Raw genomic sequence first — 24,861 nt, forward strand, 5'->3', positions numbered from 1 at the left:
CACAACATGCACTTCACAAGTTTTGTGACCTTTTCAGATCTTACGTGGAAATACACTGCAGAAGATGAGGAAAATCTACTTGCAGAAGTTTATAATTGCCTTCTGTTAAAAAGGATTGACTTCCTACATCATGGTAAAAAAAAAATTCCTTGCTCATGATACAAAAAACACAAAAACAAAAACAACAAAAAACCCCAAACCCCAAACAAACAAAACCCCAAACACTTAAAACAAACCCCCCAACCAACCAAAGAAACAAACAAGCAAAAAATCCCCCACTGTCCTGCTCATAGTAAGAAAAAACCCCAAACCCACAAAACAAAAATAAATACTTCCCTGATGATGATTTTAAAAAGTTCAATTTCCTTGTTCATGGTAAAAAGCCTCAGCAGACTCACTGACGACCAATAACATTCACAAGAGTTTTTAGAGGTCCTGCTGAAAAACTACACATTCATAATACAGAAGAAAATAGATCTCATATATCAGAAATTTGGTCAGGAACTCAGCTGCCTGTCTGCAGAAGATTATACCATTATAAAATACACAATTTCTGAGTTCTGGGGAAGAGTTATCATAAGCATAGACACAGATAATGCTTAACATTTTAAGCTTCAATGACAAGAACTCCACTAAGCTTCCACCCTTGCGTGATGCCATCTGTACAGAAATATTAATCCCATATTTACCTCTAAGGTCTCTTATGTTAAACTGACATACTCAGCTAAATTCAGATTTAGAGTAGATAACCTGCTGCACTTGGGGACAGGTACATAAAGTACAGCCACTTGTCCTAGGCACTCAGTAAATGACCATCTTGTTTCTGTGAAGTCATCCAGTCAGACAGCAGGCATTACTCTGGACTAATGGAAGGTTTATATCAGGTTCCTTGCATACCTTTCTAACATTCCATTTGTTGGTCAATGCTCCTTTCATCTGATTTCATTCCATTGCCTTTATTTGCATATACTTGGAATTAATCTGGCTTATGAAGATATATATAAAGTAATAGAGGACATGCATAGAGGACATTTAATAGTGACAAGCTATATTTCTGAAAAACAGAAATGGAGCAGTGCATGATTGTTCTAATGCAAAGATGCATAAATAAAAAGGGAGAGAAGAATTATCTACATTGTTACTCTGTTTACCCAGAAAGATACATATTTTTTGACCTGTCAAGGATAAAACACAAATTCTCACCTCCCTAACACTGAGGCATGGACATGTGTCATGTTACATTCACTCGCTTTATATTAGAAACTCCTTCAAAGCTTTTCAGAGACTCCTACCATGCTGCATGTTTTGATTTTGCAATGAATCCAGCACGAGGACATTATTTTGTTTAAAGGTCAGGCAAAGCATTAGCTGAGTACACCCTTAAACAAAACTATTTCATAAATACACATGGCTAGAATATTTCATAAATACACATGGTTAGAATAGTTCATAAGGGCCCAGTGCTGCAAGGTTTTGGGTATATAAGCAAAGACTTCATTGCCCAGATTTGTCTGTATTTATCACCTAAGTAAAAGGAAATACACATTGTAAATCCTTACAAAATATCAACACAAAAGGTCAGTTAATCAAAGAGATAGATCAAAATAATGTTGGTTTATAATGGTAAATATTACCTCTGGGCAACCAGAGGTAATGTGAACAAATGGGCACTGTAAAACTGAAAGTGTGATGTTTTAGTTTCTTATATTGCCTGTTCAAAAGTTCCTGAAACAAAATATGTCAAAATCTTCTTTTTAAAACCTACTGTGGCAGCCTTTCCATCTAGGCAGTCTTATAGCTCTCTTCACTATGATATGCAGAGCTAAGTGAATGTGAAGACAGACTTTATTAGAAAGTAAAATAACCTGTCATAAGCATCCAACAAACAATAGGCATAATTATAATTTTTATTTAAGAATGCCATTATTTTAAAGATTACATGAGAATGCTCTTCTGCTCTTCATATTTTTTTTAATTATGCCATATTACCTTGCTCTAGAGAAGACAGAAAGAAAATGGATAATGCAATAGGTCACATCATTGAGGAATAATATTGATTTATAGCATGACATTATTTGGCACAGTTTTTTAGTCAGAAGGATTTTTTAGTTTGTTCTAGTAACTACATAGTAACCTGATGGGTTTAAAACTACTGGAAAAAAACAAATCTGGGCAGTTTTGATTAAAAATACTGGATTTAAATTTAAACCATCTGATATTTTAATATTGAAGCTATTATTTTACAGATAGACTAAAATTCTTCAGGAATCACTCACTGAAGCATGCCACAAACATCGTGAGTATCCTGACACTCCTGAGTTTCAAGCTTACCTTTTATCAGGGTTGTTAGATATTTGGTTATTGCCCACAGCCCAAGAGCTGAAGCACTTAACCAAGGACTAGGATAGGCATCTGCCCCAGTGTCAAATACCAGACATTTGTCCACAAGTATGTTAGAAAACATGAGCTTCTTGATGTCCTAAAAGAGCTGTACTTTGGTAGCTACAGACACTTTATCTATTATTTTAATTCCTCCCTTTTCCTTTGCTTTGTACAATGGAATGATATTCCATTACTCCTATCTTCCCTATCCACAACCATTTGCTGATTCCAGTTCTCAGTGTTGCAGTCACACCTCATCCTCCTTGGCACACAGTTGTCTCCAAAAGTGACACTGCAAAACATGGGAAGTTTAATTTTTAGTTTTTGAATGCTGGTCTAGTAAGTGCCCTTCTGATCAGGGAAAGACACTACTGCAGAGGAGAACCCTGCTCTCTCCCTTGAGTCCTGGCAAATGGTGTAACCTTCAGAGATTTGGCTGTCAAATGCTGACTGCACTGAGAATCTGCAGGATCAGATGTTTAGTCATGACTCGCCCAATTTCAGTTGACTTTATTTTCAACCACTTTGGAACAATGTCATAAAGCATTCCTCTGATAATTAGGCAGACCACCTGAATCTCTGCAAGGGTTCTTCAGTTTCTCAACTAAGTGATCAGTTAATTAACATAGGAGTCCCTCACCCCATGCTGTTTTCTTTTACAAGGTTGTCTACTCATATTTGGTTTCAGTGAAATCAGGGAGTGACAAGATCAATTTCCAAGATCAAATCCTGCTACACGGCAGGAGGGCACTACAGGCAGTGCCCCATTGTACTGTCCTACTACTACAGAGAGAATGACATCTGCTCACTCTCCCCAAAACATGGAGGTGACTCATGCACTATATTGCTTTGTTTAACAGAATCTATTCTGTTATGGATGAATTTCAGCTTGATAATGAATTTTTGGTTTATGATCTCCTTCTCTTTACTCACATTTGAATATTTCTCCTATCATAGCTCCTAGCAATCTATAGGTAGGTATATCAATAGATGTTTAAATCTCTTATTGTCATTTTTGCAACTGACTGCCTATAAAACTGAAAGCATTTATTTTCGCAAAGGTTCTCCTTAGTCCCCCTTCCTGTTCTCCCAGAAACACATATCTAATTGGAAAAGTATCCCGGCTGTTTTCAATTTAAACTTCAGGGGCCTTGTTTACTACCATTATTCCATATGCACAGTGTTGTAACTTCTTTAAAATTGAGAGTGTTAAAGGCAGCATACCATGGAGGAAAACAGCTGGGAATTCTACTATTGTTATCCATGTAAATCATTTAATTTACATTTGCATTCATTTCTTAAAGGGAAAGTAATCACTGAACAGTAGAATTAAATGCTCATGCACACAATTAAGACCTGGGGATGCCACTAATTATCCTTTTAGCATTTTCTTATAATTTGCCCTCACAGAAGAAACCAATCTAATATAAACATCTGCATTTTATTTCTTGTCTGTAGTTTCAATCTACTATTTGAGTATGTGTGTGATTAGCCACAAACAGCCATCTGGTTGGCCACACTCTCCATGATCCATTTTCTTTATGTGCCAGTATAAAGAAAAACATGACTCCTGTGCCATGTTCCTTGTGGAGAAATCTGTTCACCACAATACTACACCCAAACTACCTGCATGACTGTTTCAGTTTCCATCTGCTGAGCAATGAGTGCTTGTGTGTTTGCCATGGCTTTACAAACATCAAGGAATGACTGCAGAATGCTACAATAATCTTGAACACACTATGAAGGCCAAGTAGTCTGACAAGAGTTCAAATCTTTGCCTTATTGCTTTGCTAGGGGTTTTTTCAGGCATGATGAACTTCCTCAGATTTTCTACAGTCGTAAGCGACTATCAAAAATATTACATACAGACCTTGACTTTTATGTTCCTCTTTATGTATGTGCCTTTGTATGATTGCTCTTCCTGTTTACTCAGCTGAGCATATAAGGTCCTGTGGGTACAGCAGTTAGGTATTGGCAATTCTGTAAGAAACTGTCAACTGTGGGCCTATATTTATGGTTTAAGACCATGGAAGCCCAAGATGATCAGCCTTGCTTGGTATTGAACATCTCCTGTGAAAGGCTAGAAGCACTGTTCTTAGTACTATTACTGAGCAAGGATCTCACTATAATAGGGCTGGCATTAGTATAAGGAGAGAATATAAAGGGACTTTAAAGATCATGTCATTCCAATGCATCTGCCATGGGAAGAGAATCTTCCACTAGACTAGGTTGCCCAAAACCCCATCCAGCCTGGTCTTGAACACCTCCAGGGATGGGGAGTCCATAATCTCTTTGGACAACCTCTTCCAGTGCCTTACCACCCTTACAGCAAAGAATTTCTTCCTAATATCTAATCTAAATGTACCCTCCTTCAGATTAAAGGCCATTCCCCTTGTCCTATCACTACATGCCTGCGAAAAAAAAATAGTAATCCATTCAAAAGATAAATGAAAGCTTCCAAAGTTGAGGATTTGAAGTCATGTGCAATAACTCCTAGAGAAGTATATGGCATATTCAAGACAGCAGAGATACCCAAACACTTCTCACATAGCCCACCTGTTCGTCTATATCCATCCCATCATCCTTGTGTGCAAACTGAATTATGGGAAAGCCTATCTGGGGAAAAATAAAGAATACCTTCCCTTCCCTCCACATGTGAAAATAAAGAGGATTTGATGCTCATGATATTCACCTTCTACTCAGAAAAGGATAATGAGGTGGATTTAAAGAAGTACTGATACACTCACTTAACATGTTAAGATCATGACTTTTGAGGAACTAGCATGTCTCATGTGAGCTGATTGATGCTGCCACACGGTGTTACAGGATGCATACCAAAGAATGTGTCCTTGAAGATTTCTATTGCAAGCAACTGTGAATTTATGCTATGGAATTATATATCTCTAAGTACTTTTTCCTTCATTGCCTTGAATGTGAATCTAAAAGTGTATAAAGGAAATTTCAGTGAAGGATATTTGGCTCAGGTGGAGAGCACAGTCGACAAAGAAAAGGATATATGGATGTAGCCTCTATTTCTTACACTCTAGATGTGTTTTGTTTATGATTGTCTGGGTTTTACTTTCTTATGGTTTGTTTATGCAATCAGGCACTGCTACAGCAGCTGAGTGAGAAACTAACAGGAATGCCCTCACAGATTTCTATGAATCAGCCTAGAGATTTAATTATCTGATGTGTTTTGCGGCAGGTTCTGTATGTCTAAATATCCACTTCAGGGGTTTGAGTTTTCTTTTATTAACATGTCTTGCCTCAGGGAAGGAGAATTTTGTCTTTCATAATCATAAAAGATACACTCAATATAAATTTACACTGGCTTGTACAAATCAAGCACATTCTAATAAAAACATCACAGATGTAACATTTGGACAAAACAAAGCTTTGTTGTTTTTTGTTAAACCACACAGAGACAGTCAGGAATTTCACTAGGAGTACTTGCAATAGCAGCAATGAGAAACAAAATTATCTAAATAAACTTGCTTTGGAGATATATTTATCTGAGAAGATTAAACAAACCTAAAATGAGAAATTCCAAAGTTTAGCAAATAACCAGTTAACATGTAACTTGTAAATAAAACATCTTGTTACCATTTTAATGGCTTCAGGAAGAATTTTAAAGCACTTAATCTGATCTGCCTATAGAAAAGTTAGTAGAAGATTATGCTTAAACATACACACAATAGATTTAAAAATCAATTCTCACAGCCTGCAAGTGTTACTCTCACAGAGTCAAAAAAGAATATGCTGTAGCTCCTGTGAGCACAGCACTGGATGTCTACAGAAATACCATACATATTCTCCTAGTAAATTATAGACTTGTCTGAGTTAAAGTGTTTGCTTCCCTGTAACTTTTTGAATTTTAGATGTAGCTATGTATAAAATTATTAGACACTTCCCATGGGCTGAGAGTATCTCATGTATTAAAGTAAAAAAGTACTGGTTAAAATATTATGCAAGTTTGAGATTAATGGCACAGCCACCCCACCAGTAGCTCTAGTATCCTATGAAGCAGCAAAAGATATATGCTAGAAATCCCTTCCAGAAAACTCAGAAAAAAAGCAGAAGTTACACTAATAATTTTCCCTTACACCATTGTATGAAACCTGGCCACCTGTTTTCTGTCAGAATACCATAAAGGGAAATTGCACCATTTCATATGCATTAATAGCATTACTGGGAAAATCTACATTAAAATTTTATGTATGTTAGGTTTATGAAAACTTCAAGCCTGCAGACCTCATTTACCCTGCTTATACATGCTGTCGTTTTAAATAGAGCATTTCTTACTCTGGGAGACTACTACAGTGGATATTTGGTATATTAGAAAGAATGAAAACTTCTATATTTTGTAAGAAAGTAAGTGTTTATTATACATGTAAGAACAGATTTCAGCTGGGTTAAGTAGTCTGTACCACTGAAGTCCATACCAGTTCATCATTGGAGATGAACTGGTGACGTAAGACTGGCTCATCATAGCTCAGACAAATCCATCAAAATATGAAGTAGCATATGTGATATTTTTGGCTTTCAAATAAATGTGTATCCTTTCACAATTTTGTTTTACTAGTTCAACATTTCAGCTGTCATTGCATGACATTTTATCCATCTGAAATAACTTGTTCTTCTCTATGGATATGCATTTTTCTGCTTATTTTTTTAAAAATGAGAGTTTGTCTTCTTTTGTGCCAAAAGGTAATGTGTGATAATAAATTAATGCTAATAGATTGCTATCGGTTCCACCAGAACTTCCATGTACTTCAAAATACAAGTGGAAATCAAAGAGAACTTCAATCTAGTGTTATCTAATCTTTAAAGCAGAATATAGGCATACTATTTAATTTACACCTGTGCTGGAAAGCTGGCAGGCTTCTTCTGTTTTGCAGTCCTGTCATGTATATCCAAACAAGTGATGATCCAAACCCAAACATTCGCTTCCTTAAATATAGAGCATACTCTCAAGTGTATAAACTGAGCACACACTCAGCTTAAAACCAAGAGCCACTTGGTTCTGCTGGTAGATCTTGTGGGGGAAGGTGGAAGAGATAGAGGCTACTGGGCTTCTGGAGTAATGTTGCAAGTGGATGAGGACAGTTAGGAAATACAGCAGCTGAGTTTCATATATTTGGACGACATCTGGATTAACTGTCTGTTGTGTAACTAAGTAGTTAAATGTGTTTAGCTTATCACTGAGGCTTCGTAGAATACCTACTGGGTAACTGGAGAATTTCTTAAGTGATGGTAAGATTTAATAAACCCTAGTCCTTTTTTACAAATATTACTCATGCTATAAATCAAAAAAAGGCTTTTTCTTTCAAAAACAAATTGTGACACTAAGCTTTTATGATAACTTAGAGTACACAAAAGTATACCAAGAATAAAGCTAGAAATTTGGTTGATGTGCTATTTTGTGAGGTGGAGAGTTGGCCTTGTTAATATTCACTATTTCAAATAACACTTGGTAGCATTGTTTTAGCATCTTTTCTACTGAAGTGAGTACACTTCCAATTGCTCAAAGGTATCAGTAATAAGCACCACTTGCCAGGGATCTTACAGCCAAAGAAACAAATTTGGACATAAAATGGGACAATCCTATTTATCACCAGCATTGCAGTCATTTGGACGAAAATGTATGTTTGCTGGCATGTATATGGATTTATAGTGAGTTTCACTATTTCATTGTAGCCTTTTAACAATAATGTAGCTGCTATAAATAGCAAACCACCACCCCCCAAGATAATTTTTCGCAAAAGAGCCCTATATATGCTGGGAGGTTAATATAGATAGATAGATAGATAGATAGATAGATAGATAGATAGATAGATAGATAGATAGATAGATAGATAGATAGATAGATAATGTTGAGTCTCCTAAATGACTGCTTTAGTCAGTGGAATCTCAAAAAGAAAACTAAAAGCTGTTTCTTACAGAAAATAACTTCCATTGGCAAAGCCCATGGCTGACTGACCTACAATGAGTATTTCTTAAAACTGAATGAACAGTGCATTTCCAGGCATTTTTTTTTAATCAGTAAAAATGCATGAAGAGAGCACTTTCTACAATCTTTTTTTCTGGTTTTGAAAAAAACCCACTCAAACCCCACACAAACGCTAACGACCCACACATATTTCTGCACAGGATGATGAAGAAAAGCATTCTCTTTTGAAGGAGTGTCTGCAGCAGGTTGTAGATTGAAAGAAATCTACTGCTTTTATTTCCTAATGCAGTCTTCTGTCTTCTTCCTCTTTCCTGATATCTGAGCTCAGCATTTAAGAAAAACAAATTTTTGGTTCACTTTTCTCCATTAATGAAGGGTTGCTTCATAGAATCATAAAATCACTAATGTTGGAAGAGGCCTCTAAGATCATCGAGTCAAACCATTAACATAATACTGCCAGGTCCACCACTAAACTGTGTCCCTAAGTACCATGTCTATGTTGCACTTGATCAGTTTACAGAGATCAAATTGATACAATTTTATCAAACAAAAAGACTATTGCTATTAAGAGAGACTATATATATCTTATTTTCTCATAGCATGTGTGTGTGTATGCTCTAGAATGAAATCAGCAGCAATGCTACATCTGTAATCAGTGTTACGTACTTTCTGGGAGACACAATGGTGCCCTTTAATGGACACGTCAGCCTCAAGTCCTCTCAAGATTCATGGGACAATAGTAGCTTTATTCCATTTCATAACTTCCATTGTCCTCTAGGTAGTCAGTATGCTTGATGCCTGAGCGAAATAATTATGCCAAGAAAGCCTCCAAATCCCATCACCTTTCCTATTTTCCTCTCCATCTGTTTTTTCCCGTGGCTGTTTCTACCGAGACAGAGGGACGACACGCCGCAGCCGCAGTGCTCAGCCAGTTGCAGACGAGCCGGTGTCACGCTCAGCCTCCGAGAGAACCTGCCGCTGCTCCTGGGACCCCCTTCCAACAGCCCACACGGGCGGAGAGCCTGGATTCACACTGACTCACGGCTGTCAAACTGCGGCATCCTGACTTATAAGAGATTAAAAATAAAAAGCTGGGCGAGAGTTTGGAGGCTGCCTGTCAAACGGAGCGCAACACCAACCCTCTCTTCCACGGAATGAGGGCTGTGGAGCACCGTTTCAAATTCCCTCTCTAGATTAACGCCTCCCGGCCCCCACCGCGCCCCTGCTCCATTTACATCTCGCTCAGCAGTGTACGAGACCGAGGGAGGGAGGGCAGAATTCGCTCTGCACATAATCACGGCTGGGCAGCTCTGCAAGGCCTGCTGCCCTCCGCCCCCGTGACCTTCGCTGCCCGGGCCGCCGGGCTCCAAACGCCTGGGGCGCCCCCATCGCCCCACCCGGCACCCGACGCTTCCTTCTCCGGTCCCGGGTGCCCTCCCGCCGCGGCTGCCGGAGCTCCGGCCGCCCTTCCCCGGGGCTTCCCCCGCCGCCCCCACTGCCGGGCAGCGGCCCAGGGCTCGGCGCCCTCCACTGCCCTCGCGCCGCGGGGTGGGGGCGCGTCGGGAACGCTTCGCTCGCTGCAGGAGCGGGGCACAGAGCGCCGCAGTGCCAGTGCCCGGTTACGCGCACCGACCCCGCAACCCGACACCGGGCGAACGGGGAGGTGGCGGCAGGACGCCGAGGGACGAGGAGGCGGGGGGGGGAGGGCGGAGTTGGTAGGTTCCGGAGGCGGCGGGCGAGCGCGGAGCGCGGGCGCCGCGGCTGTCAGTGAGCAGCGGCGCCGCCAGCGGGGAGCGTCGTAGCCGGGGCGAGCCCGCCGCCTCGGGCTGCAGGAGCCGCCGCCTCGGGCTGCAGGAGCCGCCGCCTCGGGCTGCAGGAGAAGCCGCCGCCGGGACCCGCCGCCTTCGCCCCGGGCCTCGCTGCAGCGCAGGGCGCGCTCGGGAGCGACAGGTGCAGGGAGGCGGCCGCGCCAGCGCCCCTTGCCCGCGGCGATGCCGGCGGTGCAGAAAACCGTGTCCGAGATCCGCTCCCGCGCAGAGGGTAAGAGCCACCCGCCTCTCCGCGCCCGGAGGGAGGGACGGGGTTCCGGCCAGCGGTCCGGCGCGGAGCCGCGGCGAGGGCTGCGCCGCCTGGCCGGGAGGAGGCGGCGGGAGCCGCTGTTGCGCTGCCGCCGCCGCGCTCCTCGCCGCGGCCTCTGGTCGCGCTGTGCGCCCCCGGCGGGGCTGCAACGGCGGGAGCTGCCCCGCCCGGCAGCGACCCCCGCGCTGGGGCATGAGTGGGGTCAGCGTGCGTGTTCTCCGGGAGGCGCCGTGTGGATGGCTGCCGATGCCATAAGCCGATGCCGATGCCCCCTGATGAGCCCCGGGCAGGGTTGTGCCCCTCGGCGATGGCAGCGTTTCGGGCGAGCGGTGGTTTCCTTTTCCTCGGTGTGTCGGGCTGCGTGGCCCGCCCACCCCGAGCGGCAGCGGAGGCTCATGGCGTGCGGTCCTCGGCCCGGGAATAAGCTGAAATCCCTCTTTTGTGTGTAGCGTGTACTGATCATGAGAAATAAAGGTTTCTGATACAAGGCATGTGCCTGGTTGGTTCGGACCGTGCTGATGTCTCGTGCCTAAGTGAGGGAGTTGCTCAGCCTTCAGCAGCTCCCTTGTGAAAAGGATCTCTGCATTGAAATTGCATCGCGATAAGATTTATTGCATGCAAAAGTAAAATTTGAAATCGGGGACACCAAAGCACTAGTCTGTTGGGACAACACTGCAGTCTGCGATTTTTGGTTGCTGTAGGTAACAATAGCAGTGTCCCGGTAATGGCACATACTTCCTTGAGACAGGTCTGAAGGGTTTATTCCCTTGTCTGAAAATTTTCACACTTAAACAGTACATCAGGTTGATTTTTTTTTCCTGGCTTTTCTTGGCTGTATAGAGAGGCAGAACTTTCTGCCTGTATCTTCCTTCCAAACAAAGGTTATTTTATTTATTTATTTATTTTGTGCTAGAAGAAGCACAAAGAAACATATATTGGAAATAGGCTGTTAGCTTGATGTTCTTTTCCGTTTTTACCACATTACAAACCTTCCTGCCCCAGAAGCAGGCTTGTGGGAGGTCTGGCTCTGCCTTTGCCTAGGAGATGTTAGCTGGCCAAGAAAGAGAGGAATGCATTTTTCTGAGAAGGAAGAATGTGCATCCTTTCAGGGACACTTTTGAAATGTGTTTACAACCAGAGACCCTGTCCTGCTATACTCAGTGATTAGTGGATGTATATAATGGGATGACTTAAATTTCCAATTTTTCAGTGCTTAATTTCAGGTTTTTTCCATTTATTGTTATTCCAGAGAGTTAGCTTTCACTAACAGCTGAACAGTGCATCAATAAATAGGGAAAATAGGCGCTCTCTTTGAAATTATCTATTTACAGAATTCTTAATGATTATCAAGTGTACAAATTTGTTTCCTAAAGGTAACTGACTAAAACGTGCAATTGCAGTGAAAGGAAAAAAATAGTACAGTTTACTTGAACAAGGTTGAATGACTGTGAAACAGTTGAATGCAGAATTTAAGAGGTTTCTCAAAAAAACTTTCTTTAGGACTGAAAATAGGTATGAAATGTCTTTTAAGAAACTTAACTTTTGCTAAATAATATGGTAGTTTTTTCCATCATACCAGAGGAGCTAGACGCATACTATACCATACTATGTATAGCACTACTCGAAGAAAAATGATTTTAAGTTTGTTAGTTTTCTTAATCTTATAATAGTGTGACACTTACTAGTTCATATTATTTATATTTAGTTCATTTGTTTATACAACATTCACAGTGAAACCAATATAAGTCTCTTCCTTTTTTCTTTTTGAGGCAAATGGCTTCCAAGTCTAGTATTTGGACTATGTAGTTGGCATTTTTAAACAGTTCTTTGTAAGTAAACATTGCTATTTTCTCAAAAAGAGAACTCCAGCACTCTGCAATGTGCATCTCATCTCTAGCGCTTGACAGGGACATACAGCATCTGTAAAACCCTAGCTCTGGCCATCACACAAGGCTCTTAGATAAACTCTGTGCAAAGTGATGATAAGGCTGCTTTCAGAGAACACCACCGAAATCTTAGCTACAGTGCAGAGTTTTTGCTGGCAATGTCTCTCTGTGCTCCTTGGAAGTCACTGGTAGTACTGTAATCACAAACAACAGCTGTCACGAGGGCTGTTACGGTGTGCACCGTTCTTTAGAGTAGCATAAGGCTTGTGGTGATCTGACGGACAAGCTTAATATTACTTTCCTTATGCTAGAATTTTGTATTGTATCTGTGGGATTAAAACCTCATTTTCTCTCCTGTCACTGCAGCAGCTAATTTCTCTTTTAGAGACCTTTTCCATGGATCGTGAACTACCTTATCAGGCTGGACTGTCTTGACATCATCTCAGAACTAAGCTTGATTTCACATGAAGAGATAGTAATACTGTTATTAGAAAAAGTCAGCTGTTGTGCTCAGATGAAACAAGCCAAGTCAGAACTGTCAGAACGATGTGCACATATATCATTCAAAAGAATTGGTCAACAGTTGCACAGAAGAATTTACACTACAGTCTGTAAATGATTGCAAAATAAAAATGGTAGGTGTTCTGGAGTCTCTAAGACAACATGTCACCCACACAGAGAAAGGAATTTGAACAAAGAGGAACTACTGATTTTGTGCCATTCTTCCAAATCTCTGTAGGTGCTTCGTGGCAGATAAAAGATAACTGGGCATGCTTAGAACCTTGTTTTAATAGATTTTTGTGTCCTTTATCCCTGTTGCCAAGAGCACCTGTTGCTTACCAGTAGCCTACGAAATGCTACAGTTCTGAAGTGGTATGTGTATCACTCAAGGCATAGAAGATCTGGCCCTCTTAAACAAAGTTAGGAATTGGTGTCATCTATTCTGCAATTGCAAAGCACATGGGAATCTTTGAGTAGTGTGACCTATATCAAGCTTTATTAAATACAGTAACTAACTATGGTTATTGTAGCTATGTATAGCTTCACAGTTAATATATGCATCTATTAAATAATATGAAATGGAATAATTCAAAGCATTTTATTTCTTTTGATAGATTCTGGGAGAGTGGAATTGTGCTTGGTAGTTATTAGGGTTCTTTGAAGATTGAAGCATTAATCCTTTTCCCCTGCATGTTGGTGGAGTTCAGTGAAATATATTAGGTCATGGAGAAAGGGTAGAGATTTGAGGTGCCATGGTGCTGTCTACCAAAACCAGTGGGTAATAACTAGTTCTCCATGTTAGTGGAGGTAAATGCCTGTATGAAAACAAGGTAAAGCTGAACTTGTGCAAGATGAGGTGACTTTCTTGTGAAGAAGGAGTGTATTTTGAAATTCTGTAGTAGCAATCAGATTGTCTTCATCAGACTATCTGTTTTTGTAGTGCCTAATATATCCTTAGGTGTTACTACTCATGGTCTTTAGGACTATATAGCATTGTACTGGATGTGGTTCTCATAGTCACTTGTGTCTGGTTTTTTTTCTGCCGAGTCTGTTTTGCAGACTGTGTTGAGATCCCTACATTTCAGAACAGGGAAAAAAACTTGGTCTAGTTTTTTCTAGAACAAGCTTGGCCGTCTCAGCGGTACCAGAGGTTCATACAGGTCATTTAAATTCCTTTCTGTGCTCGGACTCCTCAGGACAGACTGATGGATCAGGTTCTCGTTGCGTGTTCTGTCACTGAATGTCTGTCACAGTATTACAACAAATAATTCCAAAGACATCTTATTTTTGGTAATGATTTCCTTCTGGAACTGTGCCACATTCTTCGGGAGTTAGAGCTGGCAAACTGACTGTCCTGTTTTGGCTGGGATAGACTTAATTTACTTCCTAGCAGCTGGTACAGTGCTGTGGTTTGGATTTAGGATGAGAATAGAATTGTTTTACTAGTTTAGAAACTTTTTAATCAAAACTGGCTTAGAAAGAGTCCCTGCAGATACTGTGTGTTGGACGAGAGTTGCTGCTTCCAGATTTATTCTTGGAAATGAAATGTGGTCTTCAATGGGTTCTCTTTTTGGAAGCTTGAGTTGGTGTGAGGGCTTAATTTGGTTTGTTTGTTTGTTTGTTTGTTTTACTGGTCACTTGTTTATTTGGACTTAATTGTTAAAGATATTATTCTTTTGCTGGCAAAACTGAAAACATGTATTCTATGCAAAGTACAGATTTTGCTCTGAATATTTCTTCAAGTACAGCTTTGTACCCTGTGGAAGTAATTACCCAGTCTCCATACTTTCAGAATTGACAACAATTCTGTTTCAAATTTTTTCTTGCATTTTCCCACCCTTGCATATGATTTACCTCTGTTCTTTAATATTGAACAGATTGAAGGAAATTCTGAACCAAAACCTCAGTTATTTGTTGAGTGCCTTTGATTGAAAATTGTGGTGGTGCGCTTATACATCAGTAATTACCAAATTCTGTGTTCTGCTAGCAAATGACTTTCAGACTGCAGGACAAAATATTGTGTATGGTCATTCTACATTATGCAACAGCTTGGTAAATGAACTTCTTTATTAGGGTAATAGTTGAAATCCTTTGATACTAAAGAACATTTTAATTGGTTTTGGCCCTGTAGTGTCATATAATAATAAAATAATCAAAATACATGGCCAGAAAGTGTGATTCTGAATATTAAGATGGAATTCATTCTGAAACTTCACATTGTTTGCATAATGAGTTGTCAGAATAGTATGATGTCTCTGCATTTCCTATTCTTTTTAAAGTTCTGTCTTGCAACTTTTTTCAAGTTAGGTGCTTTTCTGTCAGTGGGGACACGTAAGAGTGTTTGTCATGGAATCTGTGCAGTAATTCAGCTGTGGTTAACTAACAGCTCAAACCTGGTTAAATGTCAACTGCTGCAAACCACAGCAGAGGATGAAAAGTTTTGGAATATATTTGTTCTTTCTGAATGGCAGCAAAACAGTTCCTATCTGATCTGTGATAATTGCTGTTTTGCTAGTTGTAAGACTTAAAAATTATTACTAAGAGTTATTTCAGAACTCGTTTTGACCTTAAATTGTTGCAGCCTTTAGGCCAAAATGAGTGATGCTACTTTTTTCTTTTAAGCCTTGGAACAATGTTTTTTCTTACAGCTTAGAGTGAGGAACAGACAAGAAGCAAGTTAGGTTGACATTAGTTTAATATCTGTAACACAGTAATAACTGCTTAAAAAGAGAGAGAGAGAAATTAGAATGAATACTTCATCTTGAGTTCATTCTTCTTCTGCTTTATCATAAGCAGAATTTTGTAATGACTGACTGATGCTTTGCTGTTGTCTGTGCATGTGTTATGGGTTTGTTATTCTTCCTGTCTTGATTCTGTAACTGAGGAGTTTTTGTTTGTAAACTTTCGGAATGTTTGAGTCAATGCTCTTCTATTGGAACCTTTTAGTGGATTAGAAGGGCAACCACCTCTTTTTAATTCATCTTGTGTGTGAAATGCATCCTTTTCAAACACACCTTTATGAAAACTGTAGCTACTTACACAAAGGGATGATCTGATGAAATTTCTCTGCCATTTTCAGTTATAGGTCTGCTTTTATTTTTTCCTATGGTTTCTTTTAGGCAATATTTTTATGATAGGCCATCTTCTGCTTATTTAATTAATAGGCTGAGTTCATACACATTCATAGAATCATAGTATACTCTGCACTGGGAGGGACTCACAAGGATCATCAAAGTCCAGCTCCTGGCCCAGCACAGGACAACCCCAACAATCACAGCATGTGTCTGAGAGCATTGTCCTAATGCTTCTTGAACTCCATCTGGCTTGGTGCTGTGACCACTTCCCTGGGGATTCTGTTCCAGTGCCCAGTCACCCTCTGAGTCAAGAACCTTTTCCTAATATCCAGCCCAAACCTACCCTGACAGCTTCATGCTGTTCCCTCATGTCTTGTCCCTGATCACCATAGAGAAGAGATCAGTGCCTTCCCCTCCTTTTCCCCTCACAAGGAAGTTGTAGACTGCCGTGAGGTATCCCCTCAGTCTCCTCCAGGCTGAACAGACCAGTGATCTCAGCTGCTCCTCATACGGCTTCCCCTCAAGACCCTTCACAGTCCTCATGGTGAGCATCTCCTTTGGGTGTTTTCACACAAACCAGGAGGAAAATTTTATCTCCTGGATACTGAGCTTTGTGTATCAGTCAGGTCTGTGTGTATTCTAGTGAATAGATTTAAAAGTGTAGGTAGGGAGGTGATGGGACATGGGTAACCTTTAAAGCTTTCAGAGCAGCATAACACACCTAGGGCAGGAGGGCTGTAGCTGCAGAGTATAGAAGGCTAAGCATGAGGCTCAGAACTTAAATCCTAAGATTTATTTTTAGGTGAAAATTGAAAAAAATTAATTCAAGGAAGAAGGAGGGGAGGTGGTGAAAATTTATTAATCTCAGCATCTTTTTGTTGTCATTTTGATTAAAGAAGGAATAAATGCCATAATACAGAGATAGGAAAATGTACATCTGTAGTTTGGCAGTCTTTTTAGCAAACAGGTATTATATAGTGTTTAAGGTCTGCTAACATTTGTTTTAACTCTATTTCTGCCAGTTTCCAAGGCCTATACTGGCCCAGTTTTTAAATGAATGCTTAAAAATTAAAGTAGTACATTCCACAAATCCAAAAACTCTCCTTATTTCCTGAATTTGGTCAGGCTAGGTTGGTACTTCAGACACAATAGTTTCTAGATTTTCCACCTACATACTCTTACAGGAGCCATGTCTCAGGTTTGCTTCTTCAGGGCGCAACTGGACAGTGAGTGTCCCATACTCAGAATGAAGGTATGCTCACCATGTGATGGATTTCTGCTCAGTCAAGTCTAAGCATGTGACTGGATGTGCACCTGTGGCTTGAGTGAAACCTGGTTGTCTTAAAGATGTACCTATATCCATTTCTCTTACAGGGATATTTTTTCATGGCACTGTGTGGTGGAGGTTGTGCATAGCCAGTTGTATAATGGTTGCCCCTTCAAGTAGAGATAATGCAAGGATAGGTATTTATGTGCTTAGTCTGGTAGGTGCACTTTTTCAGGTGGGCAAGTCTGTTAGGCTGTCTGCCCTTCTTCTGAAGAGACTACTTGATATATATACTGAAATTTGAATAGAAGTGTGTTGGATGTGTACCTTTCATTGGGTGAATTGAAAGGAAGGAAATGGAGAAATTGCAGTGGGTGAATGTAGTAGTGGATTTCCTGTGTCATAATAGTCTCGGCATTCTGAATGACAAATGGCATGAAATGAGAAATTTTTCCTGACCCTTTGCACAATGTGTGGACTTGACCTTGCAGGGTTGTGTTTGAAATGTATGTTCTGGATTTAATAGGTGAGAGTCAATATAGTGGGCCAGTGGACTGGAGAACAACTTGGATTTTGCATAACCTGTTTATGAAGATTTCTAGAACATACTAGAAATAAGCTTGAAGTTTTCATGTGCAGCCTCAATTATTCTTGACATGCTATACATTCTAATGTATTCAGTTGCCTAAAAAAAAAGGTTTTTTCTGTGTCTTTTTCATACTTGACATACAGAAGGGACAGTGTTTATTCAACAAGCAGCTGTACACACACAGATTATTGTTACAATGTTAAAACTTTATGGTGATTAGTTTATGCCAGACCTGTTTTTACAGTACAAGCTCCAGCCTGAATAATCTGCTTAGGCCTATTACCATCAGTGTAATGGCTGAGTGGTTGACAAAAGAATAAAAAGCCTTGAGAGAGAAGAATACTTTGGCACCCCCTTTACAAATGAAAGGCCCAGATGCAGGTTGGCACAAGGTTCCTCATAGTCTGTAGAATATGCACAAAGTTCAGCTTTCACTGGAGTAGTGGAGGCAGGTGCTGGGAATCTCAGTGAGTCTAATAATAGCATTTCAAGTTAAGCCCACACAAAATGAACAATATACTGATGTCACTTCTCTGGGAATAATTCATGAGGAAAATTTGTAGCAAGGGAAGGAATGGTATCTCATTAACCAATGAGCCCAGCCAACTAAGATTAACCAACTTAGTGATATTGGCTTCCAGGGATCACTTCTTGCATCTCAAGACTTGGCCATCACAATGAGCAAGAAATCAAGCAAAGGTGGCAGTAGGACTGCATGAAGCAAGGCATTTGATACTGTCCCCACAACATCTGTTTCTTTAAACAGATTTGATGGATGGACCACTCAGTGGATAAAAAAATGGTCTGGGTGGTTGCACTGCCAAGAGTTGCAGTCAACAGCTCAGTGGAAAGCAGTGGCAAGTGCATTTCTTAGGGGTTGGTATCAAGACTATCACTTTTTAACATCTTTGTTGGTGACTTGAACAGTGAAATTAAATGCCCCCTCAGCAAGTTTGCCAACGATGAAACACAGAGGAACCTTAACAGGCTTGAGAGGTGGGCCTGTGTGAACCTTATAAATTTCAACAAGGCCTTCCTTAAACTGAAGGAGGGTAGGTTTACATCAGGTATTAGGAGGAAATTCTTTATTGTAAGGGTGGTGAGGCACTGAACCAGTGCCCAGAGTGGTTGTGGGCTCCTTGACCCTAGAATTGTTCAAGACCAGATTGGATGGGGCTCTGAGTAATCTGATCTACTTGAAGGTTCCCTGCCTATGGGAGGGGGATTGGAACTACATGATCTTTAAAGTCCCTTCCAATCCAAACCATTCTATGATTCTATGAGTTAGCAAGAAGTCCTTCACAAAACTCAGGCATAAAAAGGGAACCTACAAGAGGTGAAAGCAGGGACAGATGGTTTAGAGGAATAGAGAGGGATGGGTTTAGCTAGCAAAGTCAAAGTCTACCTCAGGTTTGATCTGGTGAGCAGCTTGTAGAAGCCCTTCTTTTTCTTCACATGTATGCTGGTTTAAAGATAAACCATCAAGAGAAATGAACCCAACTCAAGAGAGACTACAACTCAGAGTTACGATTTACTGAAAAGATTATGATAAATACAATGATCCAGAGAAAAACTGATTTTAACCCACAAAACCATATGTATAACCCAGCGCCCTGGGACACGAACAGAATAGTTTACATTATCCCTTGTGCTGAGCACCACGTGGTCCCCCTAAGTGCAAAGTAAAAGGAAAGGAAACCTGTTGGTGAGGATGAGGGTTGCAGTCTTTTTGAGAGTGGCAGTCACAGTCCTGTTGAGGTTCTGGATCTCCTCTGGATCATAGAATCATAGAATTGATTGGGTTGGAAAAGACCTCCAAGATCATCGAGTCCAACCCTTGGTCCAGCTCTAGTCCATTTACTAGATCATGGCACCCAGCGCCACGTCCAATCTGTGTTTAAAAATCTCTAGGGATGGTGAATCCACCACCTCTCCGGGCAGCCCATTCCAATGCCTGATTACTCTCTCTGTAAAGAATTTTTTTCTGATATCCAACTTAAATTTCCCCTGGCAGAGCTTAAGCCCTTGCCCCCTTGTCCTATTGCTGAGTGCCTGGGAGAAGAGACCAGCCCCCACCTGGCTATAACTTCCCTTCAGGTAGTTATAGACAGTGATGAGGTCACCTCTGAGCCTCCTCTTCTCCAGGCTAAACAACCCCAGCTCCCTCAGCCTCTCCCCATAGGACTTATGCTCCAGTCCCTTCACCAGCCTTGTTGCTCTTCTCTGGACCCGCTCCAGCGCTTCAATATCCTTTCTGAACTGAGGGGCCCAGAACTGAACACAGTACTCAAGGTGTGGCCTCACCAATGTAGAGTACAGGGGAAGGATCACTTCCCTGGTCCTGCTGGTCACGCTGTTTTTGATACAGGACAGGATCCCATTGGCCTTCTTGGCCACCTGGGCACACTGTTGACTCATGTTGAGCTTCCTGTCAATTAGTACTCCAAGGTCCCTTTCTGCCTGGCTGCTCTCCAGACACTCTGTGCCCAGCCTGTAGCGCTGCAGGGGGTTGTTGTGGCCAAAGTGCAGGACCCGGCACTTGGCCTTGTTGAACTTCATCCCATTGGAATCAGCCCATCTCTCAAGTCTATCCAGATCCCTCTGCAGAGCCCTCCTGCCTTCCAGCAGGTCGACACTCCCTCCCAACTTGGTGTCATCAGCAAATTTGCTGACGATGGACTCAATCCCCTCATCTAAATCATCAATAAAGATGTTAAACAGGACTGGACCCAATACAGACCCCTGGGGAACACCACTGGTGACTGGCCGCCAGCTGGATTCAGCTCCGTTCACCAGCACTCTCTGGGCCCGACCCTCCAGCCAGCTCTTAATCCAGGAGAGGGTACACTTGTCCAGGCCATGGGCTACCAGCTTTTTCAGGAGTATATTATGGGAGACGGTATCAAAGGCCTTGCTGAAGTCCAGATAGACCACATCCACAGCCTTCCCCTCATCCACCAGGTGGGTCACCTGATCGTAGAAAGAGATCAGGTTGGTCAGACAGGACCTGCCCCTCCTAAACCCATGCTGGCTGGGTCTAATCCCTTGTCCACCCTGAAGGTGCTGTGTGATTGCACTCAGGATGAACTGCTCCATAACCCTGCCAGGCACGGAGGTCAGGGTGACAGGCCTGTAGTTGCCAGGGTCCTGCTTGCAGCCCTTTTATGTGTATTGGGGTGACATTCGCCAACCTCCAATCATCTGGGACCTCCCCAGAGAGCCAGGACTGTTGGAAGATGATGGAGAGCGGTTTGGCAAGCTCTTCTGCCAGCTCCTTCATCACCCTGGGATGGATCCCATCTGGTCCCATAGACCTGTGGTACCAGAAGTCCCCAAACGCCAAGATTATATATGCTTAGGTTCATATGGGAATGCTCAGTACTTCCCCCAAGCCAGAGTTTCACAGAGCGTGATTTAACTCTGTGAGTCATGACATATTCTTGGAATCTTGGATGGTCTAGGTTGTTGCAGGTGCCTATTATGCCAGTCCCTAGTGGCCCATTAGCAGACATGACCCCGTGGGCTGGGTGTGAAGGTGCTGATGCCTCCCCAGAGGGGAGTTTCTACAGCTGAGTCACTGGTGTGAAGACAAACACTCCCTTGCCTTACAGAGTTCTTTAACACCCAGCCTGAGGTGTCAGCTGTTGCAAACGATCCATTATTAACAGTCTATCAGAAATTACAAAGAGGGAGTAGTTTTGGTTATACCCACACAGTGATAAAGTAGTCCGGCCCCTATAACTAGAACAAGATGTAACAGCAGGAAGATGATGACTGTGGGAAACACCGGCCTGCAGGGTGAATGTGACAAGAGAACCTGGAGTAAAAGGACACAGAAAAGGGTTCAGTACACAGCATCTTCTCCTCTTTAGTTTCTAGTGATAATTTCAGTCTTCAGGAGCCTCAGCTTCCTGATAACAGTTGGAAAGTCTGAAAGAAGAAAGGCTTACCTTACTGGAGGAGGACCAGGTTAGAGAACAGTTAAACAAACTGGCAAGACACAAGATCCCAATAGGATCTGATAAGATGAAATCATGAATGTAGAGGTAGCTGGCGGATGTCACTATGAGACCACTCTCAGTTATTGTGGCAAGGCAATGATTGTGGGGGTGGAGAGTATAGATTTTTACTAATCGTCTGTACTATACTGAAGAAAACTTTGTTTTTTCAGGGGTCATTACGTGTGAGAAATGCAAATACACATATTTGCAATAGATGTCTTTTGTGTGTCATGAAGTGCCTTGAATCTTGTGCATGTAAATCTATTTATATGGGAAATCATGCTATGTTTTTTCAGGTTATGAGAAGACAGAGGATGTTTCTGAGAAAACTTCCCTAGCTGATCAAGAGGAAGTGAGAACTATATTCATCAATCAGCCCCAGCTAACCAAATTCTGCAATAATCATGTCAGGTATTGACAAAAATGCTGAAACACTGCATGTTGCATAGCAAAAATAAAAAGATTTTGTTTATTCCACTTCTGTCATTTTCTCTGACCACCACTTACAGTCTCAGACTCTAGCAGGGAGAATGAAGTGAAATGAGGAGACAAGTGGAGCTGTTTCAGTTACAAACCTGGCCTTCTGAATTTTTCAGAACAGGGTGGGGAAGGTACCGATGTTTTACAGCTGTACCATCAGCATGTCCCTAGAAGATGAATTTTGTTCTTCAGGTTTCCATTCACTTCAACTTTGAATGTGTTCCTGGTAGCTGAATTCCAATGCAAATGTATTGCACTTGAGCACAGCATTGTTTGTGCTTTGGAAACACTTGTCTTTTTAAGTCAGCCTGTTATAAAGATGCTGTGGTTGCTTATGAAGCCAGTTTTGAATTTAAAATTCAGGCTTTAGGGATTCAGCTGATGGTTTACTTTGTGTTTGCTTTTGACGAATTTTAAGTCGCACACTAAATACACCTAAGTAGTGTATGTTTCGATCTGATAACATTCTCAGTTCTTTTAAAATTCAAAAGAAATGAATGCCAAGTATCTATAACCCAAGTAGGTGTGTTTTCTGAAGGTACCTTTGATAATGTACAGAAATTTTGTAGACATTGAAAATAATGTGATGGGATTTTGCATGACCTTGAGAAACTTTATAATGCTGTTTGTTGGTGTATACAACTTGTCTTTTCTGTCTTCTGTTTTGTTACTTGACAGTATTGAGCTCTTTTTGCAGGATACATTCATTCCCTCTTTAAATTGACTTTTATGCAAAGTCAAAGTAAATATTAATGGCTTAAAAAGGAGTTAGAATATTCTTACAACTGTTTTGCCAATAAGTTTTTGGCATGTTGTTTTCACATTGATTGTTTTAGGACTTTGGATGGTGTCAGTCTGTTCTTAAACAGCTGTAAGGCTGACAAAGAACTAGGAACTCAAATATTTTGTGATGATGGCTTAGCAGAGATTGTTATACTAGGAAGAATTACATTCTCCTAGCCTAGCAAAATCATGCTTAATATACAACATTTATTGGTTTAAAATAAAAAAGTGAACTTTTCATTCAGTGAAGGGTACAGGTTTTGTATTTTAACTAATTTTCATAATTCAAATTACTTCTTAAATGCATAATTTCAATTCAGTTGATCCTGTTATTAGGGTTTTGCATTGAGTCATGCAACCTTATACTCAGTGCAGAAGCTCCACATTTCCTCAATGCTGACTTTGCACCCTCCTCATTATGTTTGTTACACCTCAAGAATTTTGTCTGATCTGTAGCCACTGGAGGGCATTTCTCAGCCCACTGTATGCCATAACCCTCAGGACAGGGTCCTTAAGGCCTGCCACCTGCCCTGCCAGCTTCCCCAGAAGGTGTGGTGTAACTGCTTGGCTCCTAACTTCTCTTTATTTTTTTCCTCTCCTTATTGCCTGTAACTGAAAGGCAGCAGGCTTGACTGCTTCCCATGGAGCAGAGTTAGGTGAGGAGGGACCTTCTTACCTCAGCATGGCAGTTGTGCCATGTTGATGTGGGTGGTTGGAGCTTCCTTGGGTGAGCTGCCTCATGGAACCTGCAGGATGTCACTGTAGAAGTCATTCAGTTTCACTTTAACCAAAACAAATATTTACTAGCACAGAAAACACAGAAACTTCTTTTTCATTTGAAATCTTTTGTATATGAGAGGGAAAGAATAATTTGAAGAAATTTTTGTACTGTAATAATAGCGTGTGTTTTTGTCTCTTTCTCTCAGCACTGCAAAGTACAACATAATCACATTCCTGCCAAGGTTCCTTTATTCCCAGTTCAGACGAGCTGCTAATGCATTTTTTCTTTTTATTGCATTACTTCAGGTAAGATCAACAATAAAATTCTAATGTTTTAGACTTGCTAAGAGAGTGTTTATACCATAGCCAGTGTTTTGCAGAGATACTTAAATTGCTGTACCATTCTTTCCAAGCTTGCTGGCCTCTCAGAATAGCTGTACTGTGTAGATGTAGTTTGGGTTCATGGTTTATTTACTCATTGGAGATAACAAAATGCACACAAAGATTTTTCTGTGAGGTGGGCTAAGTATAGTGAGATACTGGCAGGTGAAAAAGACTGCTGTGACAGGAAAATTCTATTGAAAAATATCTGGCATATACAGAAAACTGTTACCTGTAGTTGGCATTTCTTCCAATAGAGGGTATTGCCTAAAAACCTGAACTTTATGAACTGTAATCATGTAGGCTGTTTTGAGGGATGGGAATTGTAGCTGAGAAGTGATTATTTATTCTTAGAGGTAAAGACTGAAATTGAAACTGGACAAAGAAAACTGGTGGCAGCTATTACCTGTATATCACTTGGTCAAGGTACTGGTTAGGCAGGAAGCACACAGTCTTTTCTATATCACCACTGTAGCTTCATTAGGTATGTTTGTAAAGGGCAATCCCTGACCCACCTTACTGAGACTTTTTTGAAGTATATGACATTTTGCACATCTATTAGAATATTTTAGTTTGGTAGTAACTCAAGTTGATAAAGCAGATTGTGTTTTTTTGTATACTGTCCTTTGAATACATTAGCTGCTGATGAATGAAAATAGAACTTGTGGTCAGGTGCACTTGTATTTGCCATGGACTAATTCTGCATTTCAAATATATATGATAAAATTTTCAGCATAATTTTTCCTGCATTTTTATAACATGTTGATT

General features: G+C 41.1%; 1 protein-coding gene across 5 annotated transcripts in view; it reads left to right on the forward strand.

The window, feature by feature from the left end:
• The first annotated feature begins 10,032 nt into the window (after positions 1-10,032).
• Positions 10,033-24,861, forward strand: part of ATP8A1 (ATPase phospholipid transporting 8A1) — a 116,005-nt gene continuing 101,176 nt past the window's right edge. For 3 of the 5 annotated variants that reach the window (XM_071556560.1, XM_071556563.1, XM_071556564.1), the window contains exons 1-3: positions 10,034-10,372; positions 22,026-22,140; positions 23,919-24,018. In XM_071556560.1, coding sequence (XP_071412661.1) covers positions 10,324-10,372; positions 22,026-22,140; positions 23,919-24,018 — 264 coding nt within the window. In that variant the 5' untranslated portion in view covers positions 10,034-10,323. Of the gene's footprint in view, positions 10,373-22,025; positions 22,141-23,918; positions 24,019-24,861 lie in introns of all 5 variants that reach the window. The other 2 variants (XM_071556565.1, XM_071556561.1) reach the window with 1 other exon arrangement.

Source organism: Pithys albifrons, chromosome 5, assembly GCF_047495875.1.
Source record: "Pithys albifrons albifrons isolate INPA30051 chromosome 5, PitAlb_v1, whole genome shotgun sequence".
Taxonomy (NCBI): domain Eukaryota; kingdom Metazoa; phylum Chordata; class Aves; order Passeriformes; family Thamnophilidae; genus Pithys; species Pithys albifrons.